Source organism: Capricornis sumatraensis, chromosome 19 (assembly GCF_032405125.1).
Source record: "Capricornis sumatraensis isolate serow.1 chromosome 19, serow.2, whole genome shotgun sequence".
In the NCBI taxonomy this organism is placed as follows: Eukaryota; Metazoa; Chordata; class Mammalia; order Artiodactyla; family Bovidae; genus Capricornis; species Capricornis sumatraensis.
Genome location: NC_091087.1, coordinates 41675847 through 41703576, shown reverse-complemented (window position 1 = coordinate 41703576; position 27730 = coordinate 41675847). Strand labels below are relative to the sequence as shown.

Below are 27730 nucleotides of genomic sequence, written 5' to 3'. Positions count from 1 at the left end.
ACCTCGGTGGAGAAGCCTGCACGGGGCTTTCTTTGATGGCTGAGTTTCCCCAGCTGTGGCCCTGGGTGGGTTCAGGAACCCCCTACCTACCTCCGTTTGTCACCATCCATCACTCCCAGGGGGCCATTGCCTGATGAATTGCACCAGGCCGGAGGGGAACCACCAGCTAATCTTTTAATAACCCGATCAGCGTCCTGCTGCTGCCCAGCTGGGCTGAGGGCCCTGACTCTGGGAAGTGGGGAATCTGTCACACTTTCATGGAGCCTTGGGGCTCAAAATTCAGGTAGGATCCATTCCAGGGGGAGAGCCTAAAGCATCTCTCAAAGAGCTTTCTCTCTACTCTAGAAGGCTGGGTTTCTGGGGGCTGCTATTCACCCCAAGCACAACCCCCAAGGCTGCAGGGACAGTCACCCCATCCCTGTCCCTGAGCTGGGAAGGGGAGATGTTTGGGTCAGATTTTCCCATCCCCCCCCCTCCCAGGTGATCTGGAAGAGTGTGAACCAGATAGGGAAGGAAAACAGGGCTCAGAAGATGCCAACATACGGTGCTATGGTAGTCGGGGAGGGAAGGAGTGAAGGTGGAGACCAGAAGCAGGGCCCTCAGTTCCCAAGAGAAGGATACCAGGGGAGGTGTCTTCTGCCTCCTCAACCTGGGAAGGGGACCCAGTCAATGAAAGGGTGGGGCAGCCTAGGCACCAACTAGAATGTGAAACTGGCTTCTGGTGATGGCACAGATCCCAGAACAGGACTTCTGTGGTGGTCCAGTGGTTAAGAATCCACCTGCCAATGCAGGGAATGTGAGTTTGATCCCGGGTTAGGGAAGATCCCACGTGCCGTGAAGCAACTAAGCCTGTCACCACAATTACTGAAGCCCATGTGCTGAGCCTATGCTCTGCAACAAGAGCATGGCCCCCACTCACCACAACTAGAGAAAGGCCGCACACAGCAACGGAGACCCAGCACGGCCAAATAAATAAATTAAAAAAAAAAAAAAAAAAGACCCCAGAACAGCGGGCACAGAGATGAGGAGGTTGCCAGAGCTGTGCCTGCCAAACAGGAAGGCAGGAGGGAGAGGGAGCCATCCAAGCCAGGACGGAAGGGGTCTCTGACCTGACTGTTATTTTCCCCATGGAGAAGGATTTTCACAGAAAGGGTTAAACCCCCAACACTAGGAGAGAATTCAACTTTGGCCCATTTTTAGAAATCTGTCCTCAAGGACCACTTGTGTATATATATGCAGAGAAGATGCCCAAGACTGTCAGTAATGTAAAAATTTGTCAACAAGCCCAATATTCATCAATAAACTTTGGTAAGTCTGTATGGTAAGGTACTGTTCAACTGTCACAAAGAATGAAGTACCTCCTCGTGAACCAACAAGGAAGAGCTCCAAGGCAGGATGCCATGTAATAACCAAAAAGGCAAGTTGCAGAACGCTATATACATATGTTCCTTTAAACTAGGTACACATTTTTGTGTGTGTGTATTGTTTGTGTGTCTGTAAACACACAAAATGAAATGGACAAACACACATCAAACTGTCCACAGTGATCACACTCAGGGGAAGGATGAGTTTGGGGAAATGAAGGGCGATTTTCACTAATAAAAACTATTATCTGTCTTTAGTAAACAAAGGAAAACATTGCAAGGCTGTGTTGAAGCTGCTGTGAGGAGCTGTGACACCATCACTGAACTGTGTGAAATGGATTCTGTGCCCAACCTGGTACTGCACATTTCACAGAATTTCTTGAAGTTAGATGCAACCCTGTGTTCTAAGTATTAGCCAATAAGATGGAAAAAGAAATGCTGAGCGTGACTTCCAAAGAGGTGTTCTTTTAAAGAGGGGTGGTTTCTCTAGCCCTTCCTTCTTCCAACTGGTTGAAATGTGCTTGTGATGGCTGGCCCACAAGCAGCCATCTTGGACGATAAGGTAGAGGTCATGAGTTAAGTAGGAAAGAGCAATAAGTTAGCGGCAAAAACAGAGTCTGAGTTAAGACCACATGCTAGGGCTGGAGGAGACCTGAGACCCCTGCCTGAACCCACATCCAGAGGAAACAGAACCTCTGGGGGCACGTGATATGTCAGGGGCAGTGACTGCGCTAGCAGAAGCTTTGCCAGAGATCCCCCACCCCCATCCCACCCACACATATACACAGAGCTCATGGTTCTTTCCCCAGAAACCTCCCTCCCCAGAGCTTTAATGCTGCTCCGTTCTGACTAGGAGACTCCCTCTGGGGCCCAGTCTTAGGGTTGCGTGAAGGCCCCCACAGTTGCTTAAGTGACCGGCCTGGGACATACCTCTCAGGACTCAGACTCTGGTGAGGACATAGCAGAACCTCTGCCCACCGGTGGGTCTGTCAGTTTCTCCTACTTGCTTTCTCTCTCTCTCTCTCTCTGTCCTGTCTTCTTGTCTGTCCCCATCCATCAGCGCCTCTTTTCATCCCAGTTATTGTCTGGCTAGCCCACCCGCTCTCTGAGCACCCCAGTCTGCTTGTCTGCTCTCTGCCCTGTCTGTCTCTGCCTCATTCTCTCTTGTCTATCTCTGTCTCCCTCTGGTCTTCCTGGCTTTCCCTTTCTGTTTCACTCCTGCTCCTGCACTGTCTCTCTTTCCATCTGCCTCTCTCTGAGCCTGACTGTGAAGCACACCTCTCTCCTCAACACTTCGGGCAGTACCTTTCGTTTGGTCATGCTGTGTACTGACTCGGTGCCACCCCGCCAGCTCCTGCCTCCTCTCTCCCCCTCTACCTGCTCTGTCTGCCTGTGGCCCCCAGGCAGGCTGGACGCCCTCTCAGGGGTTTGAGTCCTTGAAGCCAGTGGGGCAGCTGAGCAACTGGGCACGCAGAAGGCAAAGCTCAGTGCTGCGGATGCTGGCAGAGAGGCTAGCAACTGCTCCCTCCTGCGACCCCAGAACTTTATCCCTTCTTACCAAGGCCGGCAGAGTGGGCTATTGGGGTAAGCCCAGGGACCATGGGTATGACTCTAGCTCACACTTGGCTGAAGGCCAGAGCCAGAGGGCTTCAGGAATGACCTAAGACCCTCCAATGTTCCATGCTGGCTCCTGGAGCAAAAACCACCAGGGGAAGAGTATGTAAACTGATGGGTTCGGAGGCTTGGGGACTGGATCAGCCACCACTCAGACAGGAGAGTTTCAAGGTAGCCATGCCCCAATCCTGACCACCACAATCAAAGGAGGGAAGAAGCCAGGCTTCTAATTTTGCCTTTATCACTCACTAGCTGAGTGACCACAAATAAAGTCCTTTCCAGCCCTGGGCCTCAGTTTTCCCTTCTGTGCAATGGACAGAAACAGGCTGCTGTGTTTCACTTTGTTGGTCTGAGTCTGTGATTCTATCACCCCATGAATCTCTAGCACAGTGGATCTGAAGGGAGTAGGGTATGGGGCTCATATGGTTTCACTGTTGGGGAGGGGAGGCTAACTGGAGAGGGGCGGGGGGCTGAAATTCCAGTGTGAAGCAGTGATGATCACATGATCCCACTGGCCTGGGAATGAGGCAGTCTGAGGTCCAGATCTGTCCCTTCACTCATCCATCTGGTCTCTCTGTGTCTCTGTTTTCCCTTCTGTAGAAGGGGATAGTAGTCCCAGCTCCCAGGCCTCGGGAGGACCCAGTGAACTCCTCCTGGTCTCTGCCAGGAAGACTCAGCTCAGAGTGCGGAGGTGAGGGGTGAGGAAGGGGGGAGTTGGCGTTGGGCCTTGGGAGGTGGGGGTCTTCGGGCCCAGAGGAGCCATGGGGGCTGTCAGCAGGGGAGCAATTGTGGGAAGCAGGAAGGGGGCTCTCTGGAGTGGGCTAATCACAGGCCGCAGCTCTACCAGACAAAGCCAGCAGCCTCTGAATGGCCACTCTTCTGGAGAAGAAAGAACACTGTAGGCCTTGCAGGCTGGAACTGTGGAAAGCAGCCTGGAAGCTCGCCCCGCTGCCTCCTCTCCTCACGCCACACCCCCTGCCCCTTCTTGGCTCCTTCTGTGGGAGTCAGGCTTCTTCCTAGAGTTTAAACCTTTTGAAAAACCACAGGAGGCTGAATCAGGGAGGCGGCTGGGAATAGAGAAAATACTAGGAAGGGAGTCAAGATCTGGTCCTGCTCTACTATCCTGGGCTCAGTTTTTCCATCAGTAAAATGGGGGTACTATCCTGTCCTGACCTGATAAAATTCATGAGGTGTCCAGACTTTCTTGGTGGAACAGAGGCTAGGCTCAGAGAAGCCTGAGAATTAGGAACAGGCCTGCTGCTCTGCCACTTGCCCCCCTCGCTCCTGGCACCAGCCTGTCCCCTGAGATACCAGGATGCATCTCTGAGTCCAAGTGGGGGTCAAAAGCCCAAAATGGTCTTCATTATCACAGATGGGTTCCAGATGAAATGACCAAAAGAACTATTTCCTATTCTTTCATGCACTCACGGGCTTCCCAGGTGGCTCAGTGGTAAAGAATCCCCTTGCCAATGTAGGAGACAATGTAGGATTCGATCCCTGGGTTGGGAAGATCCCCTGGAATAGGAAATGCCAACCCAATCCAGTATTCTTGCCTGGCAAATTCCATGGACAGAGGAGCCTGGCAGGCTACAGTACATGGGGTCGTAAAGAGCCGCGTGCAACTGCACAAGCCAAAGCTGGGTTAGGTCTGTCCTTCAATTCTTCCTTCTTTCCCTCCCTCCCTCCCTTCCCCCCTCCCACTCTCCCTTCCTACCTTCCTTCCTTTCTTTCTGCAAGGCTTTAAGTTCTCCCAGTCACCTATCCTTTGCCCAGCCCTGTCCTGGGCACACAGACATGATTCCTGAAAAACCTTCAGTGGAGCATGGGCAAGACATCATTTGAGACAGGAGAGGAATATGCAGTGTGTGGCAACCGGGAGGGGTGGACAACCTGATTCCAGAGGAGGAGGCTATTAGCCAGACTGGAGGTTGAGTAGGGTGACATCAGGGGAGCCTGGGCAGTCTGGGCAGAGAAAACAGCCCCAGCAAAGACAGGAAGGGGACACAGGGCAGGCCTGGCCTGGGGCAAGAGTGAGCCCTCCCCAGGACACTACGTGGAAAGAAATAAGTCAGCCACCAAAGGACAAGTACCACGTGATTCCACTTACCTGAGGCGCCTAGAGTAATCTCATTCATAGAGATAGAAAGTAGCCTGGTGCTTGCCAGAGGCTAGGGGAAGGGAAGTGGAAAGATGTTGTGTAATGGTGTAGAGTTTCAGTTTTACAAGATGAAGAATGCTCTGGAGCCTGGTTGCACAACAAAGTAAATATCCTTAACACTACTGAACTTGCACACTTAAAAATGGTCAAGATGGTCAGTTTTATCTTATGTATGTGTGCGTGTGTGCGTGCTAAGTCACTTCAGTCATGTCTGACTCTTTGCAACCCTACAGACTGTAGCCAATCAGGCTCCTCTGTCCACGGGATTCCCCAGGCAAGAATACTGCAGTGGGTTGCCATGCCCTCCTGCAGGGAATATTCCCAACCCAGGGATCAACCCAGGTCTCCTGCATTGCAAGCAGTTTCTTTACTGTCTGAGCCACCAGGGAAGCTCTGATATTACATATATTTTATCACAAGTTAAAAACAAAAACAAAAAACAGTCACACATACACACCAAAACATGAGTTTCACCCAGAGACTAAGGAGGGGAGGGGAGGCTAGAAACAGGAGGGGGTGGGGTGTCAGATGCAGAGGGCCCTCAATCTATACTATCGCTGACATAGTCATCTCAGATCCTCTGTGGAAGGTTGGAGGGAGGCAAAGAAGAGAGGAAGGGGAAAGAGGGAAGCGCTGAGGAAGGGACTCAGGACAGTCCAAAGCACAGAGGTGTGCCCGGGGCCGGCCTGCAGGAGCAAGGGCCTGGATGCAGTGCACAGAGGTTTGTCCGAGGGCAGAAGAGACTGGTTCCCATCTTGTAACAGCTCTGAGGGTCACTTCAAACATGCAAGAGAAGAGGCTCACTGAACCTCCAAAACTTCAGACCTAGGAGAAGCATACCATAGCTTCTGGACTCAGGCTGGTTGGTCAGGCCCAGTTGTGGAGCCAAAGGTTTCTAGGTAACCTCTGCCAGCCAAAATGGCCAGACTGTGGCCTTTCCCAATATGACTTCCAGAGTTTTAGACCACCAGAATTCATCTGGGAAGACTTATCCATCTGACTCCTACCCATTATACAGATTGGTCCACTGATAGCCAGAGAGGGAAAGGAATCTGCCCAAGATGACCTGCAAGTTAGGTGACTACATCTCTGGCCTTATGAACCCTCTCTGTCTCAGTTTCTCCTTGGAGGAACTGAAGAAACTGAATTTTAATCATTGCAGAAGAAGACTACCACATACACCAGGGCCCTTAGCTGGACTGGCCAAACCATCTTTAGACTGTAGGTGTTAGTCATGTCTGACTCTTTGTGACCCACCATGGACTGTGGTCCACCAGGCTTCTCTGTCCATGGAATTCTTCAGGCAAAAATACTGGAGTGGGTTGCCATTCCCTTCTCCAGGGTATCTTCCCAATCAGGGATCAAACTCAGGTCTCCTGCATTGCAGGCAGATTCCTTACCATCTGAGCCACCAGGAAAGCCCACCTGTAGACTGGTTCTCTTATTTTTTGAGAATGATGCCTTCCAGTCAAGATGACTTCAAATGAATGCTTTTGGATGAAATCTATGCTGTCCATAAATCCACTTGTTAGTCTCAGAACTTTACTTCTAGAGTTTTAAGGTACAGAAGTCCTGAATAGTCTGATTGAAATCCATGAGCCAATCCCAGGACATGTTTAGTAGGGGGAAATGTAGATAGATTTAGAATCTCTAGGTTCAGATCTCAACTCTGCTTCTTACTAGACACATTATCTGAGATTCTCTCTGCCTCAGATTCTTCATCTGTAAGATGAGGATAATTATATCTATCTCACAGAGCCATATGATGTCTGGTACCTGTAGCTGCTCAATGAAGAACCATATAGTGTCTGGTACCCAGTAGCCACTCAGTGAAGAGGAAATGATGGTGATGATATTAGCTAAGGACGAGAATGATAATAGTGGTGCTGATGATGGTTATATTGGTGGTGATGGCAGAGATGGCTCTTACTGAGGAGTGTTCAGAATCCCCCGTCTCCCACTGGTATCAGCAAGACCCAGGGTGAGGAAGGATGGGTTCTAGCTTGACAATTCTTTGGTCAAGAATTGTGGCAAGTTCTGGGCTCTCTGTAAAGAGAAACTGTGCCCCATATTCTATGTTTTGAAGGTTAACAAACTGGTTCTAGAAGCAGGTGTTAAGGGTATGTTCCCAGAGAACAGACACTTCCCTAATTCAAGATCTCCAAGGAATGAACAGGCATGTGGAAACAGGCTTTCCTGGAAATGGGAAGTCCTGATTACCCCATACCCACATGCTCCCCACACAGGGATAAGTACTCCTTAACCCTGACCCTGGTCGAATTTTTCCATAGAACTTATCATCATCTAGCAGACATCACCGTTTACTTATTTTCTATATTTAGTGTTTACTTGTATCTGCCCCATGTCCCTCCCCGAATAGAAGATAAGCTTCAGGAGGACAAGAATCTTTGGCTTACTGCTTCACTTTTGATGCTGAAAATAGTGCCTGGCATATAAGACAAGCTCAATAAATACTTGTTGAATGAACAAAAGCTAAATGGGAGGAATCTACTGTTGCCTTTGTTCCCTGGGATAGGCCCAGCTTCCTAACTTGTTACCTGGGTCCTCCACAAGCAAACAGAGAAAGGCGGAGTGTGGCCCTGAGTGCCCAGCAGGTAGGTTTTTAGGCTGGGCCCAGGTAGGGACTGTGGGTGGAAGGGGGCTGTGTTGAGCCCAGGGGTCAGTCCCCAACACAGGCAAGGCCTTCCGGGGGCCTGAACCCCAGGTCCCTACATCCCTGCTGAGTCAGAGGCTGAAGACTGAGGCAAAGACACTGGACCTGGAGTTCGAAGTCTTGAATGTGGGGTTTAATGAGGAGGGCAGGTATGCCCTCCGGCTGTCAACTGAGGACCCCCTGCAGGCCTGCTCTGGGGCTGGGGTGTAGCTGCAGGTGATTGATGGGGACCACCTCCCCACCTGCTCTGCTGTCACTGATGTTGTTGAGCCGAAAGACCCTGGGCACAGCCTCACCCTCACCAGGAACAAATTAGCCTTTACTTTTCCTAAAGGTATGAAGTAAAGGTGGTGGCTGGGGAGGAACAGAGACCCTGCAAATCCTGCCCAGCCCCTGTCCGGGACTCCAGGGAGCCTCCAGGGAGCCTCAAGGGAAACAGGAGGGGCAGGGGCAGAGCTCTAGACTGAACCCACAGCTCTGCTGGTGTGACTGATGGCAAAGCTGACCCTCTGTGAGCCCCCGCCTCCTTCAAGGTGACCTGGGGACACTGATGCTGGTCAGGGTCAGATGAGGAGGGAATGAAAGGACAGGTGAGGAATGGCTTTGTGAAACTGTAAGAGCTGAGCACACAGCAGGTCTGGGGCCAGTCCTGCTGGGCATCACACTGAGTAGCCACTGGACTGTGGGCACGCAGGGTAGGCAGAGAGATGGAGACCTGGGCCCCACTTTCTGGAATATTCCAGCAATCAGGTAGAAAGGCAGAAATTCCAAATAAAGAATAGTTAACTGATCTGGAAGGAGGAGAAAATCCATGCCTAGCTTGTGAGGCCATCCAAAGAGGCTTCCTGGAGGAGGAGGCAGTGAGAGAATGGGGAAACTAAGTCCCAGGCTTTCACATGGTCAGAGATCAGGGTCGGGTGGCAGGACCCAGGATCATCTCACAGGCTAGGAGCCCTCAGCTCCCCACATGAGTAAAGGGAGGAGGCCATGGGTGTGGCCTGACAAAGGGTCATCCTCCAGAAACTCCTAGCCAAGCCTGGCTTCAGTTCGAAGGCCAAGCCGCTTGTGTTTCCCAGGGGCCCTGCCTGTCATCCTCATCCCCTGGGGGAGGCAGAGAGAGAGATTCCGGAGTCCATCTCTGGGACCCACGTTCCCTACCCAGGTTTCTGCAAGAATGATGGACAGCACGACGCATAACTGCATGTGGAGGCGCTGAGCCTGGGCAGGGCCTCGGGAAGGGTGGCCCAGGGGGTGTACGTGGCCATCTTCCCCATCTACCCACATCCAGACCAGCCCCGCATGAATCGCTCCGCGCGGGACAGGAATACAAGGACTTGTACCGCTACTGCAGCAACCTGGCTCTGCTCCAAGCCAGTGCAGACCCCACGGCCCGCCACTGAGGGGACCTGGCTTACAGGGTGGCCTTCCATGTGCCCCTCAGCCTCCTGCCACAAACTGCCATTCTGGTGCCAGCCAGCTGGAACCAATGTCACCGCACGCAGAGCCCCAGCTGCCCAGGCTGCAGGTAGGTGTTCCCTGGGTGCCCATCAGGTTCTAGCATCACTGCTCCCCTAGTTAGGAAACCCTGCGTCTCTGATGAGCCTGGCTGCCCCACAGTCCTTCACTGAGCGGAACCGCAGAACTTGCCTAGGTTGCCTCATTGGGTTCTGAAGAACAAGCAGTCTGAGGGTGGAACGGGGAGTTCCAGTTTGAGGTGGGAGACAGAATGGAGCAAACAAAGGCCACACAGATCAAGGACATCACTGGGTGGGGTTTCTTTGCCCAGTGGTGAGTGTCCCCAGAGACGCTTCAGTCCTCAAACTCACTCTCACATGTTCTCACCGGGTTTCAAGGGAGGCCTGGAGCGACCAAGAGACAGAAGTCTTTCTTTTCCCTCCCTCAACCCCATCTAGCTTCCACCACAACCAGGCAGGACTCAGCCCTGAACTGGGACCCTGGAAGCCTCAGGCCCAGGTGAGAGGATCTAGCTTTCGTCCAAGCTAAGAAGGATTCATTCCCCAATGTGGTAGTGTTCTGCAACCAGACAGTGTATCTGGTGGGCCTCGCAGCCAGTATAGGCAGAAGCTAGTAGAGCAAGCCATCCATTTCACAGGCGGAGAAACTGAGGCTCATCCCCCAAGGATACTTGATTCCATCTAATGCCAGCCACATTTCCTGGGGACCTTAGTGCACAGTAGTGCATGGGATCCAAAGCTGGGTCAGACCCTGGGTTCAAGGTGCCACCTGGCTTGAAGACAGCCTGGCACAATGTGGGGATCCTATGGGCCCAGAAGTTGTGTGCTGGGAGGAGAGCTCTGATGAGGGAGTGTGCAGGTCTGAATTTGAAGCCTAGGAAAGGCTTTTCAAAAGAGATGTTATTCGAGGTGAATCCTTCATTCATTCAGGCTTCCCTGATAGCTCAGTTGGTAAAGAATCCACCTGCAATGCGGGAGACCCCCGTTCAATTCCTGGGTTGGAAATATCCTCTGGAGAAGGAGGCTACCCACTCCAGTATTCTTGGGCTTCCCTTGTGGTTCAGTTGGTAAAGTATCCGCCTGCAATGCCGGAGACCTGAGTTCGATCCCTGGGTTGGGAAGATTCTCCGGAAGAGGGAAAGGCTACCCACTCTAGTATTCAGGCCTGGAGAATTCCATGGACTGTATAGTCCATGGGGGTCACAAAGAGTTGGACACAACTGAGCCACTTTGACTTTCACCTTCATTCATTCATTCATTCCCTCATTGATCCATTCATTCATCCATCAAACATTTGTTAAGTACTGACTCTCTCAGATTCCATGCTAGGTGAGGTAAGATTTAGTAATGGTAATTGCGGGCTTTGAGGAGTATATTCCAAGGAGGAGTGACCAGAATAAGCTGACTGAGAAGGAAAGGGTTTGGTTGGCAGAAGAAATGAGCTGAGGTTGAAACCAAAAGTTTGCAACCAAAGGTGCCTGGCTGTCCTGCAGGGCCTCCATCCCATGATGCATTAGTTTGAAAGTGGAGCCCAGGGTGGTGGGCTCAGTTGGGCTGGGAGATGGCTGATGGGTGGGAGAAAGTGGAAGGAAGAGTGACAGAAGAGCTAGACGGATATTCATGTCAGGAGGCAATGGGGAGCCCCCAGAGGGGTTTGTGCAGAAGAAAGACAATCTGATCTGTGGTCTAGCCAGAGTAATCTGGCAGAATGTGCCAGGAAACCAGAAGAATGGACCAAGGACCAACTTCTCTTGCCCAGGTCTCAGTTTGTTACCTGGACTACTTTGGCCTCTGTTTATTAATTCGTCAGTCAATCGGCAAATACTGTTGATCACCTACTTTATGCCCAGCTCTGAGCTGGGTGCTGAGGGTACTGTGGTGAGCTTGTGAATAAAATAGATAAGGCTTGGATTCCTACATGTTCTAGAGTTATCACAGGACAAGATAACGCAAGAAGCTCAGAGCTCAGGGAGAAGCAGTCCCGTGCTGTCTAGGTCCCTGCGTGCCCTGACCACCTGATCCAGGGGCCACGTGGACCGTTTTTGTGCAGGCTGCTCCTCTGAATGCCTCTGAGGGAGGGTGGGACTCCCGCAGGGAACGGGGGCTGGGAGATGGCTGAGCCAGCCGCTGCAGCTCTAATTTCTGTTATTTAATGCCATCATCTCCCTGCCGTTCTCCCTCTTAAAGTGTCAGATGTCTGCTTCTACCAAGACAAGAAAATAGCTTTCAAGGGAGAGGAAAATCACTTCCCTCCTAGGGGAGGGGTCAGCCATCACAACCCTGACAACAGGGCCAGGAAGCCAGTGGGGGGAACAGACAATGGTGAGGCGTCCTCCAGAGGAGAGAAGGGCTGTCTCACCTCAGGCAAACTCACCCAGCAGTTCAGCATGAGGAAGGGGGTTACCTTTCTGGCATCTTTGGAGGCTCAGAGACACAACTGGTGGGACAGAGCATGACCAGGCACTCAGGGAGGGGTGGGCTTGCAGGCGGTCATCTGGACCTGTGGGCAGCTCCTTGGGGAAGTGGATCAGGCCTAGAACCACAGGGAGGGAAACCATCCCCTCTCCCCTCCTTGCAGATAGGGAAAATGAAGCCCAGGAGGGAAGGACTTAACCCAGCTCTCTTTGATTCTCAGATGAAGAGGAGGAGAAAGCAATCTAGAGGGGTTGAGGGTGGCGAGAAGAAAAGACAGTGAGCAGCGGGGAAGGAGAGGAGAGGAGGGAATTGCATTCTCAAATTCAGCCCAACGTCAGCAATACTCAATTCAAGGCCAGGAATGGATTTCTAGGCTCCAGATGCTCATGGATAGACCCAAGGCCATTTCCTTCAGGAAGACTTCCGTGCATTAATTTTGTTCCTTCCAAACTAGCCTCCATCCTGTCTGCATCAGTTATTTCAGTCATTCAGTCTATTCAATTGAGAACGTTATTGTAAACTCACAAGTTGTTTTCCAACTTGTGTGTCAGGTTTTTTTTTAAGCCAGGACTGATGATGGTCATAGATTGAGAGACGGGGTAAGGGTGGAGCAAGGGGCAGAGGGCAGGGAATTAGGAATGCCATGATCAAGAAAGAGTAAGGGGCGGGAGGCAAGGCTCACTGTGAAGCTGCAGTGACTGACTTTGAATCACTTTGCTTCTCAGTCATGGTCCACAGGTTACATAGCCCTCAGTGGCCATGCCGGGGCTAGTCACAGGTTTCCCGAAATCCTGGAGACTCTGCTGGGACAATCCATTCCCCTAAAATAACATCTTTTCTTCAGTCCTCAAGTTACCTCCTCTGTGTGTGGGGAGCTGGGAAAATGGTGGGGGTAGGAGGTATGGGGGTTGGTGGTAGGAAGGGCTTACCTCCCTGAGTATTTCCAGTGTGTATGGCCAGGCCACAGACCCCAGAGCAGACCCCAGACCCTCGGGGTCTGACCCACGAATTGGGGGACCAGGACGTGCAGGCAGTGGCTGCAGAGGAAAGATTACCGCACACAGGAGGGAACCAGCTCCAGGCTTCCTGCCAGATGCAAGAGGTGCTCCGGCGGTTTCCTTGCCAGGCAGAGCTCCGCCAGACTCATCCTGTCCCTGACGCTGCCTCCTTCACCTCTTGGCTGGTTTGAGACCATGAGGCTGTACCACCCCAGCACTCCCAAGGCCCTTTCTCCCCAGGGCAAGAGAGAGTTGATCTGAGCAGAATGAGGGTGGCCTGTCCACTGCAGGGCAGAGTAAGGTACCCAAGGATGAGGGAAGCAGCAAGTGTTAAGTCGCTCAGTCGGTGTCTGACTCTTTGCAACTCCATGGCTTTGTAGTCCACCAGGCTCCTCTGTCCATAGAATTCTCCAGGCAAGAATACTGGAGTGGGCAGCCATTCCCTTCTCCAGGGGATCTTCCCAACCCAGGGATCAAACCTGGATCTCCTGCATTCCAGGCAGATTCTTTACTGTCTGAGCCACCAGGGAAGGACAGAAGGAGGAGCACGGTGCAGGCCAAATCTGGCTGCTGAGCCCTTGTGGGGGGCTCCTGCTCAACTCCTTTAAGGGCATATGAGGCCTCTTGGGAAATAAGGGTTAGGGGGAACGGGGTGGAGGAGACGGGGTAGGGGTGGGGAGGAGGCCACTGCGGCTTTGGGCCGGGAGCTGCAGGGCCCTCAGGGGCCGCAGGCCCTCCTCGCACCTCACTCACCTCTCTAAGAGATCCTGAAGGTGTAGGACAATCTCCTGCGAGCCAGGCGGAGCTATTTAAGAGGGAAACTGTGGCCTGGAAATTCCCAGTGATGAAATTTCTGGAAACATGAACTTCAAAATTCCTTGCTGCGGCTCTGTGAGCCATCCTGGGGGCTCCTGCGCTGGGCCCTGGAGCTTCCTCCCACGCAGGGGTGGGAGGGAGAATGGGAGCTGGAGGCTGGGGAGGTGGGCTCCCTCCCCTCACATGTACCTCTTGCAAACAATCGCAGTTTTGTTTCAAGGAAATGATTCTGTTCCCGAGGAGCCTTTTAAATGATGCTTTCAAGGGTCTTTTTTTTTTTTTTTAATTCTTTCCATTTAAAACATTTTTTTTTTTTGCCCTGGAGGGGAAAAAAAAGAGAGGAGAAAAAGCTAATAAAGCAATCACCAAATGCTGAGCACCTGGCTCTAAGCCTGCGGATTCTGGTTGTAGCCTTGGCACCAGCAGGCTGGGGGGCTTTCATTAAAAAGAAGAGTAGGGGAACGAGCAGTCAGTGGCTCGACCCGCATGCCTGCCGCCGGCTGTCCGTCTGGGCGTCTGTCTCCCTTTGTTCCCGCCTTCCTCCCCTCCCCCGCCCCGTCTCAGATTCTCTCCATCCTCTTCGGCTCGTAGTTCCGGCTGGCTCTCCAGCCCCGAACACTTCCAGCCCCAGGCATCTTTCTGCCTTCGGGCCAGCGCACTCCAGGCCTTCACTCTCTTCCCCTTTCTGCTCCGCTTTTCAATTTATTCTGCCTTTTATTGCTCGCTATTGCAGAGACTATTGCCCTGGAGACAGGAATGGTTCTAGTAGGGAAAGGCACACTTGGTGGATTTCATTAACATTCCTGCCCGGTCCGTCTGCGGTGGGGGCGGGTAGCTGGCCCGGCAGGGCAGCCGGGTGCCTCTTTGCTCCCACCCCTACACCTCAGTGCCAGGCCTTTGGGGTCAGGGGCGGCTGCCCAACTGTACCTAGGCTTGTGGTGGAAGGGGATGGCCCATAGCCCATTTCACAGGTAGGGAAACCGAGGCTTGGACTGCTACTAACATGGAAAGGGTGAGAACAGGTTAGGTCAGGACTGCCAGCCCCCTCCCCAGCTAATGCCCCAGTTCCTCGGTATCGGGGCCCCATGTCACCCTCCCCTCTCCCTTCCTGTGCTCCATCACGTGACAGAAGCTGTGAGCAGGTCAGCTCCTCCTTGCAAATGAGGCAGTTTTATGGGCTTTAGAAAAACACTCCAATTGTTCCCTCAATTACCCTGAGCGGATTGAATATATTAATCTCTCTCTTAACTGGAGTGAGACTCGGCTGCTGCCCCTCCCCCAGCCACCAGCATCCCTTCACCGCACGTGCCAGGGAGTGACTCCCAATCCCTGCTCCCCTGGCCTGGGCACCTGAGCAGGTCAGCCTGGGTCCAGGCAGCATACTTCTGCTGTGCCTAACACACACACACACACGTGTGCACATGTGCACACTCACACATGCACACACTCAGACATACACATGCACGCGCACACACACTCATACACAGACGCACGCGGCTGCTTTACATTTCTCTCTCAATTTGTATTGATTTTCTCCTTTGCCGCTATTTGGAAGAATCTTTTCCTTGTGTAAAGTTGATCAAGGGGCCAAGGGGGGCAGGAGGGGAATGTGGGCAGCTCCCCCTTCTGCTCCTGTGACAACTGCCTCCAGCTTAAACACACTCTGCCCCAGGCAGCTGAGCTCCGTTAAAAGCTACCTGAGGTTTCCCTTTGTAGCTCGATTTTCTTTTATTTCTGGGGAACAAAGACTCTGTCAAGGCCTTCCCAGAGAGCGCTGTCACCCATGCAGGGAAGGGTGTAGACCTGTCACCAATCACCCAGTTGGAGAGGCCAGGCTGGTAGGAGAGGCGGGGCTGGCCCAGGCTGGCCCCAGGGAGGGCGAGGGTGAGGGGCATGGCCAGTCCCCCCTCAGGAAGAGAAAGGCTCTTGGCTATTTGTACCACAATGACCCTGCCAGCTGCCTTCTGTCCCCTCGTGCTCATGGGTGGCACTGAAAGTTTTTCTGCCCATGCGGGTCTCTGAAGGGCCTCAAAAGTCCCTGAGTAAGACCTAAAAATATGTTATTTGGGGGGGTCTCATATTTAGATACTTGCCCAAGCTGGTCTCTTCTCTCTCCTAGCCGATTTCCATGTCTCTGTATATGCCTCTGGAGTCGGTGCCTGAAGCTCAGAGAAGTAGGGTATAGGAGAGGTTTGGGGTCCAGCCACCTTGCAGTGAGAGGCAGGCATAGTGGGGTCAGGTGGATCTGGGTTCAGGTCAGTCTCTGGCATTTATGTAGTAGCTGAGTGACCCTGTGCAAGTTGTATAACTTCCCTCAGCCTCCATTTTCACATCTGTAAAATGGGGTAGGACCATTCCTATGCCCTCTATTGCCGGGGAAATTAAATGACCTAGTATATGGTTAGCTTTGCCCTGCAGGCAGGGTTTAATAAATGCTGTCCTAGTCACGAGTTGGGATGTCTGGGCAAAGCAGATAGGTCTCAAATGGCCTCAGTTTCTGCATCTAGGAAAGAGGGTAGCTCCTTTATGCCTAGCTGGTCTCCCTAGGGGAGGGCATTGGGATCTTGTGAACCCCACTGTCTCTGGGACCCAGGTACCAGGTTTCTGGGTGGAGGAGGCTGGATCAGCCTGGGGTGCTGGTCTGCGAAGAAACTCCATTAGCAGATTGCTGTATCCGAGCACACCAGATGGCCCTGCTGCCCAGCCCCCATCGCTGCCTTCCTTCACCCCAGCCAGGGGCTGTCGCTGACTCACACCTCCTAGAAGCTGTGTGTGTGTGTGTGTGTGTGTGTGTGTGAGTGTGTGATATATGTGGGGTGAGGGGGAGATGGAGAGGAAGGGGGTACCGGCTCTGATGTCCTCCCAGCCAGCCCAGGCCCAGCTGCTGATGGGTTCCAGGGTGGGAATGAGGGGGACTGTGATTGCCTTCTCATCTCCAGAAATTACCTTCATGGGAAAGGAGGAAGGAGGAGCAGGAGCGCAGTTGTCCTGACCTTTTAAGGTCATCTTCCTCTTCTCTCCTTCACTCACACCCTTGGAAAGTGGAGGCTCCCCCAACAAACACTCTGGAACACAGCCACTCTCACAGACATGCAGACGCACAAGGACATGCACTTGTTGAGTATACATGGACCCACCAAATTCCGGACATGCAGAGACCCCCCCACACCCCGACATCACAATAATAGACTCACACCAGCTCACTGGTGGACGTACTTGGGGCACACCGCCTCCCACACAAACACAGGCCCACACCTCCTTGGGGAACTTCTGGCTTTATCTCGGTAGGAATTCTCCAAGTGCAGCCTCTACCAGATGAGAAAGAGGCTTTGGGGACACAACATGTGTGATGTAAGAGGTGAAATTAAAACCCTGTGTGAAACAATCTTTAATAACTGGTCTTTGATGAAACAGCGGGCTGAGGAGGGCAGGAGAGAAAGAAAGCTGACAGTGTCCAGTTGGCCTGCCCTGGTCCTGGTGAGGGCTTGGCCTGTCAGGAGTCAGCCAAGACACCCCAACCTGGATTCCGAGCTGGTACTGCAGAGTCCCTCGGCGAGGAGCAGCTGAGGCCAGCAGGATGGATGGAGGATGAGTTGAGGACATCCTTTCTCCCATGCTTTCTCCCATCCTTGTCCTTGGATCCAATGGTCCAACCTCCTTTAGCCCACAGTGGTCCTCTGTCCATCCAGCCCTCCATCCATCCATCCACTCCCCCAGCAGTAAGCAAGGTAGCTGATCTCTCAGCCCTTAGGGAGCTGCCAGGCTACTTGGGGAGAAGAGATAGGGGAAGTTGGAAGATCATGGCCTAAGAAGCACACTCTGAGGGCCCTGGAGCTCGGGGAAGAGGGATGGGCTTGAGTTGGGTGGTCATCACGGACTCAGTCTCTCGTAGGAAAGCCAGTTCTGACTGGGAATCAAAAGACCTTGGTTTAGGATTCCATTTTGAGGTTGCTTAAGAGCTGTATTGTTGTTCTGTCGCTAAGTCGTGTCTGACTCTCTGCAACCCCAGGGACTGCAGGCCTGCCAGGCTTCCCTGTCCTTCACCATCTCCCAGAGCTTGCTCAGACTCATGTCCATTGAGTCAGTGATGCCATCCAACCATTTGATCCTCTGTTGCCCCTTCTTTTCCTGCCCTCAATCTTTCCCAGCATCAGGGTCTTTTCCAATGAGTTGACTTTTCACATCAGGTGGCCAAAGTACTGGAGCTTCAGCTTCAGCATCACTCCTTCCAATGAATATTCATGGTTGATTTCCTTTAGGATTGAGTGGTTTGATCTCCTTGCTGTCCAAGGGACTCTCAAGAGTCTTCTCCAGCACCACAGTTTGAAAGCATCAATTCCTTCATCGCTCAGCCTTCTTTATAGTCCAACTCTCATATCTCTACATGACTACTGGAAAAACCATATCTGTAAGTGCTGTATGACTTCAAGAAAATCACTTACTTCCCTGGGCCTCAAGTTCTTCATCTTGAGGGCAGAGCAGTGCCCACTGACAGGGAGGTTGTGAGGCTTAGATGAGGAAGAGGGTGGGAAATTTCTTGGTTCATTATAATCCACCTCACAAATGTCAGGGGGTGGAGCATCTAATCCCTGCCTCAAAGAATGGGTGTGATTCCAGTAGGGATTGAGGAAAGTGGTTTTCAAGTGGAGAGGACACGGTGAGCAAAGGCGTGGGAACCGAAACATGGGGGTGTGTGAAGGAACAGCAAGCAGGGAGAAAGGATGGAGTGGAGGGACCACGATTGTGGGAATGGGGAGTGGCAGGGAATGCCGAAGCAAGGGAGGGTCGGTGCCAACTCCAGGCCTCTGAGCCCTCTGCTGTCACATTTGCCCAGGCTGCTTGGAGCCAGGCTGGCAAGTGCAAAGGGCTCAAAGTCCATTAGAGCATCACATGGATCTTGGGAGGTGGGCAGGGTAGCCTTGATAATGTTCATTTCCTGGAGCAAGAAACTGAGTCGCTAGGAAGTAAGCCACTTACCCAAGGCTTCCTATTGACTCAGTAGTAAAGTCAGGCTGGAATCCCAGTCTCCACGATATGTTTTGTTTTTTCTGATACAGTAATCAGCGCAGAGGTGGGAATGAGTTGCTGTGTTCTTTCCCAGGGAGACTCATTCTTCAGTGGGCTTTCTAGACAACTTGACGGGATCATGGGCAAGCACTTGGAGGAAGAGATTTCTTCCCTGTCACCCCATATCCTACCACAACCAGCCAAGACAGATTACTCAGGGTTATGCTGACCCTAACAGCAAGTGCTCATTGTCCCGGATGGTTTGGGAGCCAGACTGGGGAGGAGGTTGGGGCAGTCAGTGACTCAGAGTCCCCAGGCAAACTCCCTAGACCGCTGGAGTTGGCTGAGGACACTTAGAAAAAAGTGTTGCATAAATAGCCCCAGCGCAGAACTAAGCCCTTACCCACCCTATCTGAGGAGTGAGAGTGAGTTACAGCCAAGAAAATGCTGTGGATAAACATCAACTTTGTATTCCCATATGAATTCAGATCCCTGCTCTGCCTTGTATTACGTGTTTCTGATGAAGTCACTTCACTTCTCTGACTCTCTGTTTTCTCCTCTGCAATATGGGGATGACAATGTCTACTTTGCAGTGTGACTATGAAGATTAAATAATATGTTAGCCTGACTGCAGTCCAGGAGTCCTCCCTGGAGGAGAGGGGATTCCAAATAGATTCCAGTTCCAATACAGATAAACTGGAATACACCACTGGAAGGATACAGCCTCGGAGGCAGGAGTGGGCCGCACATCAGCACCCCTACTGTCCCTGTAGGGAGGTGCATCAACTCTCATGCAAGAATTATCTGTTAAACCCTGATTCTGCTCTAGGCCTGGCCTCTCAGAGCTCTCAGGGAGGTGAGACCCCCACAGAGACCAGAGCAGTCATGGGGATGGGAGGGGAAGCTGCTGGGGCTACCCTGGGTGTGGGGAGAATGTTCTTTAACCCCTGCACTGCCACTTTCCAGCTATGGGAAGCTGCCCCCTCTTTCTACATCTATAAAATGGGAATAATGATGATAGTTCTTGGACAGAATCATTGAATTGAATAAGTAGTAAATTTAACTGGGAGGCTAGGTTTAACATGAATACACTACCATGTGTAAACTAGTTAGTGGGAAGCTGCTGTATTGCGCAGGGAGCTCAGCTCAGTGCTCTGTGATGACCTAGAGGGGTATGGGAGGTGCAAGAGGGAGGGGATATGTGTATACGTCTGTGTATGTGTACAGCTGATTCACTTCATTGTACAGCAGAAACTAACACAACATTGTAAAGCAATTATACTCCAATTTTTAAAATTATGGGCAAAAAAATAAATATGCTAAATGCTTAGAAAACTTAAGTGATGATTATTATGCCTAGTGAACGGCAACTTGCCGGATAAGCAGGGGTTGGAGGGCTACATTCTAGGCAGAGGGAACAGCCTCTGCAAAGGCCCAGAGGCTTGAGAGGGCGTGGGTTCTTTTAGGATCTCAGGGAGGTAAGTAGTGGTGGATGAGGACAGGTGAGGGACCAGGCCTTGGGAGCACAAGTACGAGGGAGCGAATTGAGTCAGCCCCACCCCGCAACCCAGCAGCACGCCTGCCCTTGTCACTGTTGGGAGGTGGTGGAGGCTGGGTAGAGCTGAGATCGGGTGGGGCTAGGGGGTGGATATTATTTTAAACTTCCTCTTAAAGCATAATTGCTTTTTGTCAGCGGGTGTTCTGGGAGGCACCTCCCCATGAGATTGCTTTCCAGGCTCCTCTCCTCCAGGAGACAGGCAGGGCTGGGCCAGCTCTCCGCTACTTTAATACGCTGCAAATGCGATTTCATGGCCGCAAATGAGATTAGGGCCAGAGTCTCTGCTCTCTGGTTGAGACGGTGGGCAGGCGGTGTGGGCCAGGGGCTGGTGCTGAGCACAGAATGAGGTGGAGGGAACCAAGGGATGCAAGCAGTTGAGGTCTGAATAAGCAGTTTCTTGTAACTGGAGCTCCCTGGACTTGCTTGCTCATTCCAGCTGCAGAGCAGCCCCTGAGGCCCTGTCCTGGAAGTCGGGGTGTTCTGGGCTGTCTCCCCCAAACTCTTCACAAGTGCCACATTTAAGGTAGAGGGCTGTGATGACAAATGCTGGCTCTATAGCCATATGGCTTGGGTCTAAGCTTGGCTCTTCAGCACCTGCTACTGCCTCTGTTTTTTCATCTGTAAAAGGGGTTTACAGTTCTACTGACCTTACACGCAGCTGTGAGCACTAAGTGAACATATATAAAATGCATAGACAAGTGCCTGGCACACACACCTTGTGAGGTGTGTGCTAAGTCGCTTCAGTTGTGTGTGACTCTTTGCGACACCATGGGCTATAGCCCACCAGGCTCCTCGGTCCATGGAATTCTCCAGGCAAGAATGCTGGAGTGGGTTATCATTTCCTCCTCCAGGGATCTTCCCAACCCAGGGATTGATCTTATGTCTCCTGGAGGTGGGTTCTTTACCGCTAGTGCCACCTGGGAAGCCTGCTTATGAGGTTCACACTCCCAATATTCATGCTCTAGTTGGGGAAAAAGGCCCCTGAGGGCTTGCTCTCTGGAAGAGGGAGGGCTATTTGGGAAGCAGGCATCACTATCCCAGCTGAAGTGGGGGCATCTGGAGAACTGGCAGGGAGGAAGAAGGCATCTATTCTTAACATCTTCCCTCATACATTCGATGAGCACCCACCTGGCACTCATCCTTTACCAGGCAACAGCCTGGGCCTTGGGGACAAGGCATCATCAGGCACAGTCTCTGCCCTCAGAGACAGAAAGTCAATAGTGGGTCATGAGCCAGGCCAGGGGGAGGCCCAGGGACTGTGGATCTGATGCCCCTGGGTGGAGATGTGAGCTATGAGGGGAAGTGTCGGGGAAGATTTGCTGGAGGTTATTGCATTTGTGTCTTGAAGAAATATGATGAGTTATTCTAGCTGGTAGACGGAGGACAATCCAGCCAGAGCTTAGGTGAAAGGCAGAAGGCTGGAGAGACCAATGCCCATTCAGGGGACCTCAGGCATGTAACGTGGCTGGAGCATGGGTGTGAGGCAGGGATTGGCTGTGATGAAGCTGGAGGGGCTGGGGTGAGCAGACCGGGAGGCTCCTGAGTCAGCACCTCTCCTGAGAGTAATGGGGAAATGTTTATCAAAGCAGAGGAGGGACATGGTCAGATTTCTGGGTGGGAAGAGTAGGGTTGAGGGAACTGGTTGAGCCTACTGCCACCTCTGCCCACTGCTCGGTCCTGAGTGGACCCTTTGGCAGGGTCCCTCTTCCACCCCCTTCTGACAGAAGGGAATGGCAGGAGGCCTTTCCTGTTTACCCCTTTATTCAGTCCTTTGTTAACAAGTTATTGATTTTTCCCAAGAAATATGCCCCAAAGCCACATTGCATCTTTAACAAAGTGATTCACAGCGTGATGATGGGACCGGGGCTGCCCCAAACAAGAGCTCTGTTTACCAAATGCTGAGAGGACTTCTTCGATGCAGCGATCAATAAACGTGCCCGCTGAGCTCAGGGACGCGGAGCCGGTGTCAGACAACAAGGAGAACAGCACACCCATAACAATCATTGCGAGTTTCCCATTGCAGCGCTGTGGCTGCAGGGGCTCCAGATTGGCACAGATTGGCATAAACACGAGGGAAGCTTGTTTCTGGGCTGTCTGCCATGCGCCAGGTGTCCATTCTCTCACCTGATCCTCACTGCACCCCTACAAGGTAGATTATCCTTGCTGTTTCACAGATGAGGAAGGGAGGCCCAAGGGAGTCAGAAGTGAAGTGAAGTGTCAGTCATTCAGTTGTGTCCAATTCTATGCAACCCCATGAACTGCACCCCACGAGGCTCCTCCATCCATGGGATTTCCCAGGCAAGAATACTGGATTAGGTAGCCATTCCCTTCTCCAAGGGGTCTTCCTGATCCAGGGATCGAAGCCAGGTCTCCTGCATTGCAGGCAGATTCTTTACCATCTGAGCCACCAGGGAAGCCTGATAAGGCAGTCAGAGGACTTGCCCAAGTCCTTGCCACGGGGCCTGGAGGAGGCAGGGTTAAAGCCTTACCTGGCAGATTTCAAGCCCATTGGTAGAGTTCTTTGCTGCCCAGTGTGGTGGTGCTAGGCCAGTCTGGTCAGGCCTGAAGGATGGAAACGGGATGCAGGACAGGATTGAGATTGTAAAGTACTCCGTGACAAAATGTGGAGGCACATGCGTTATGCCCAGCTGCCATTGACTGAGCAGATCCAAGTCACCTCCACACAGTTGAGCACCAGAGGAAGGTCAGAAGGGGAGGCCCCCAGTGCCTCCAGGATCCACCACCCAGTCAGCAGGAAAGCTACACTGAAGGGACATAGCTGGAGCTGGGAGCAAGCTTCCATCAGTGATCCCAGGCATAGCCTCTGGACACTGGGACCCTGACAGACAGCCCTGCCACCCATTTGTGCTAGACAGAATGGGCTCCTCTGGGCACCCCAGCTACTGCCCTGGCTTATAGGGGCCTGGCCCACCTTGCCCAGCTAAGCCTCCACCTCTCTCTCCTTTGACTCTGGTGTCTGCAGGATGGCACACTGTCACAGAGCATCTCTCTGGACCCATTCAAAAAGTCGGGTGTTTCCATCTCTGAACTTCACTTGTTTCTTTTTCTAATTTATTTTTTACTGAAGTATAATTGAATTACAATGTTGTGTTAATTACTTCTGTATAACAAAGTTAATCCGTTATCATATATATATATATATATATATATATATACACATATATACCCACACATTCTTTTCCATATTCTTTTTTGTTATGGTTTATCACAGGATATTGAATATAATTCCTTGTACTGTACTATATTCTTGCCTGGGAAATCCAGAGGCGCCTAGCAGGCTACAGTCCATGGGGTCACAAAAGAGTTGGACACAACAGCAACTCAGCAACAACTATATAGTAGGACGTTGTTGTCTATCCAATTTATATACGCCAGTTTGCATCTGCAGTCCCACACTCCAGGTCCAACTCTCTCCCACCCCTCTCCCGCTTGGCAGCTACCAGTCTGTTCTCTATGTCCCTGATTCTGCTTCAGAGATGTTACAGGCTCATTTGTGTTGTATATTAGATTCCGCATATAAGTGATATCATATGGAGTTTGTCTTCCTCGTTCTGATTTACTTAGCATGCTCATCTCTAGTTGCATTCATGTTGCTGCAAAAGGCATTATTTCATTCTTTTTATGGCTGAGCAATATTCCATTCTACACATGGACAACATCTTCTTTATCCATTCACCTGTTGATGGACATTTAGGCTGTTTCCTTGTGAATTTGACCTTCTTCATGTTGTCCCAGTTTTAGGAGTGAGGGATGGAGTAAGGAAAAAGCAATATGCTTTGGTGGTTATGAGCACAGGCTTTGGAGCCAGCAGGTCTGCATCCAAATCCCAACTCTGCTGCTTTGAAGTTTGGATAAGTCCCTTAATTTCGCAGAGCATCTGTTTCCTTGTCTTAAAGTGGAGTAGCAGCAATAACCCCTGGGGACTGTGAGTGTGAGGATGGAATGAGTCAGTGACTAAGTGCTGGTCACTGCACCTGGCTCATAGTAAGAGCTCCCTCATTAGCAGGGAGTGAAGGGTGTGAAGGTAGCTGGGTGTGAAGATGCGGAGGTGACGAGGATGGCAGTGATACCAGGGTCAGATGGGTGCTCGGGCCCACAGAGAGGGGTTCACACAGCAGGTGCCTCAGTCAGGGGCCTTGTGGGAAAAAGAAGGCATTCAAATTCAGTCATTTGAGGGGAATTGATCAGAGGGGTTGTTTGCAAAGTTGAGGGTGATGTTTAGGAAAAATAAAAGGGACAGTGTAGTCCCCTGGGAGCTAGTAAGTCAGAGGACCCCTTATTGCCCCTTAGCCTTAACAAGCAAGAGGGGGAATGATGACCTGGAAGGGCAGCTATAGGAGCGTGCTGCCTATCAGGCCGCGTGGCCCTGGGGAGGGGAGCAGCCACCTAGAGAACCAGCCAGGAGGATCTGCCAAGCTCCCTGATGACCCTCCCATATACCCAGCCCAACCAGAACCCGGTGAAATAGTGACATAGATAGCCTTCTGGGCACAGGGCAGGGTGGAGACACGGGAGAATGGGAGACACCCGGCACTGTAGGTGACAAGCGAGGAGACTCAGCTGCATCCTCCAGCCACGCTCACCAGCTCTCCAGTGGGGACTCTCTCAGAAGAAGCCGGCGGCCCAGTCCTTGGGCTGCTTCTTTGGTGTGGGAGGGGCTGAGGGCAGGAATGGGGACAGGCTGAAGGGAACCACAGACCGAGGGGTTCCAGGTGCCCCCAGCAGACCTCTGGCTGCAGTGACTGAAGCTCAAACTCTGCCCAACACCTTAACAGGTAGGATGTAAACTGGCCCCAGGCGCCCCAGTGGGAGTTGTAACTGAAGCACAAGGCAGAGCAAGTCTCCCCTACTCACCCCCAAATCTCTCTAGAAACTTCCAGGTTGAGCCTCAGCTGATGTGAGGTTAGAGCAGCTGTGGATTCACCACTGTAATTAGAGGAGGGGGTCCCTCCTGGAGTCTGCCAGCCTTCAGCCAACAAGTGAGGACCTGCTGTATATGCCCCTGGGGCTCAGGGGAAGTGGCATTTGGAGCGCAGAGACCCTCTTAGGGAACTGCCTTGGCTGACAGTTGTCAGTAACTCAGGGAGGGGCAGGGACTTGACCTCAGGTTTATTTCCTGTCAGGAGTGAACTCAGCAGCGCAGGTGCAGGCAGGTGTTACCGTGAACAGAGGACTGTACAGAGCAGGAGAGAAGGGGGTCAGGAAGGGCTCCTGGATAACATGTCTTGAGCTGGACCCTGAGGATTTAGGTAGGCGAGGAGGAGAGCTTTCTGGTGAGGGGGTTGCCTTGAGAATGGTGGCTGTGAGAATGGGCTTGGAAGCCGGGAACAGAGTGAGTCGGGGAAGAGAGTAGGTGGGGGGCTGGAATATCTGGGGTGGGCTGAAGGCTCCGGTGCTGGGTAAAGATGTACAGACTGTGCCCTGCAGACATCTTTTTACTTCTCTGGCTCATTTCTTCTAGGGTAGAACCTGCCAAGGCTAAGTTGTTTAGCAAGGGAAAGAGCAAGCATTTTGGGAACACTTAATAGGATCAGCCCTAAGGGCTTTGCCTGCACTGTCTCATTCAGTCCTCATAGCTGCCTGATTTCCCCACTGTGCAAATAAGAGAGCTGAAGCTCCGAGAGGGTTAGTATTTGAACCGTGGTCACACAGTTATCAGCTGCTGTTTGCTATGAAACCCACTAAATTTCCCACTTCATCTATCCCCTCCCTGTCCCAGAAGCCCAGTTCAGCTGCCCAGAAGAAATGGAGATAAAATGTTGGGATGGGGGATGGGGAGTAGTGGTGTGGAAAGAATGGGAGAGGTGGAGGGGTAGACGCTTCCTGCTGCCCAGCGAGCCCAGCGCCAAGCTAAGGGAGGAAGCAGGACCCCTCCTTCCCCAAGAGCTGGCCTCAGATCCGGAGCAGTGGCTGTGGGCTCCTTAATGGCTGTGTTTAACCCCTGGCCCCATTGAAAGAGGCTGCTCCAAGTGTTCTCTGCTAGTGGGAGGGGGTGGGTAGGCTTACCTATTAGCTGTGAGATCAATCATTACCTGCTTCCGCTCACAATGGAATCTCCCTGAGTCATCAAAGCTTGGGGCTCGTCCCCCGGGGGAAGGGGAGCAGAAGGTCTTCTGGGCGCTTGGGAAGGAGGTTCATGTCCCTTGGCAGGGGGAGGCCAGGTTCCCTTTACTGGGAAAGAGGAATGAGGCAGGTAGAAGAGCTGGGGGTAGGGGAGGTGGAGTAGCTGGGGAAGGGGCTTCATAGTGTTGTGACGCAGGAAAGCCATGTCCAGTCCCCTGGCTGGTGGCCGTCTCCCTGGTGAGGAGTAAGCAGTTCTGGGGGGCAAGGTTAGTGAAATACAGGAGTGAGTGTCCCAGAGGCCCTTGGTCCAGGGAGCCGGGCAGCCAGTGAGGCAGTGGGAAGGCCCTCTTTCCGGCGTTGCTGAGTGTGCAGGGATCACTAGCACTCTGGAGCCAGACCGCCTGGAACCAGCCCTCAATTGCATTATCTTCTTCCCAGGCAGGAAGGTCACCGGGCTGGGAGCTGCAGAGACAGATAGTTCAAGGGCTAGAAGGGCAGCTGGGTGAGAGCCCAGGGGTCACCAGGAGGAGTTGCAGGGCAGGGCAGGGGCCACAGCAGGGCAGGCAAAGCAGTTAGGGGGCAGAATTTAAGGAGGTACAGTGTCAGGAACACTCACATAGCCCTGAGAGCCAGTGCCTCTTAAACGTTTGCTCCCTGAGAGCCCTCCTGGAGGGCCCTGGACTGAGCCACGAATGGCCTCTGGAGTAGCGCTGGTCCCCAGCCCCCACCACAACTTGCTCCCAAAGCTTTGGGCCTGATAAAAGGGGGAGCCACCCTAGGGAGACTGGGGAACCATCCCCGGAGGCCTTCTCCATGCATACTAGATCGGGACAGTCGGCCCAGCCTGGGAAGGGAGAAAACTGGGAGTGGAACTCACAACCTCCATCCCCAACCATCTGAGTAACCTAGGCTGGTGACCTTTCAGTTCTGATTAAAGGTGAGCTCTCAGCTTTTCTGTTCTAAACCAGGGAGAAGCACATCCTCTCTTCGTGGATCACAGCCTTGTTGTGGCGAAGGGGATTGCGTAACTCGATGAAGCTATGAGCCATGCCGTTTAGGGCCACCCAAGACGGACGGGTCATAGCGGAGAGCTCTGACAAAACGTGGTCCACTGGAGGAGGGAATGGCAAAACATCCCATATACTTGCCAGGAGAACCCCATGAGGAGTATGAAAAGGCAAAAAGATATGACACCAGGAGATGAACCCCCCAGGTCAGAAGGTATCCCGTATGCTACTGGGGAAGAATGGATGGCAATTACTAATAGCTCCAGAAAGAATGAAGCAGCCGAAGTGGGAAAAACTCTCAGTTCTGGATGTGTCTGGTGATGAAAGTAAAATCTAATGCTGTAAAGAACTATATTGCATAGGAACATGAAATGTTAGTTCTGTGAATCAAGGTGAATTGGACATGGTCAAGCAGGAGATGGCAAGATTGAATGCCAACATCTTAGGAATTGATATCTTAGGAAATGGAAAGGAATGGGTGAATTTAATTCAGATAACAAGATTGCCAGGAGAAATATCAATAACCTCAGATATGCAGATGACACCACACTTATAGCAGA

The 27730-nt window shown here is 52.2% G+C and overlaps 2 protein-coding genes across 2 annotated transcripts in view; one reads left to right on the top strand and one right to left on the bottom strand.

Annotated features, from left to right (window-relative positions):
* STRA6 (signaling receptor and transporter of retinol STRA6) overlaps nucleotides 1-135 on the bottom strand; it is a 28479-nt gene extending 28344 nt beyond the window's left edge. Inside the window, exon 1 of the mRNA XM_068991354.1 lies at nucleotides 91-135. The gene's annotated coding sequence lies outside the window, so the exon portion shown is untranslated. The remainder of the gene's footprint in view (nucleotides 1-90) is intronic.
* CCDC33 (coiled-coil domain containing 33) overlaps nucleotides 1-27730 on the top strand; it is a 139334-nt gene that overhangs the window by 6374 nt on the left and 105230 nt on the right. The window contains 5 exon segments of the mRNA XM_068990971.1: nucleotides 7673-7751; nucleotides 7833-8144; nucleotides 8973-9127; nucleotides 9130-9335; nucleotides 9724-9784. Coding sequence (XP_068847072.1) covers nucleotides 7673-7751; nucleotides 7833-8144; nucleotides 8973-9127; nucleotides 9130-9335; nucleotides 9724-9784 — 813 coding nt within the window.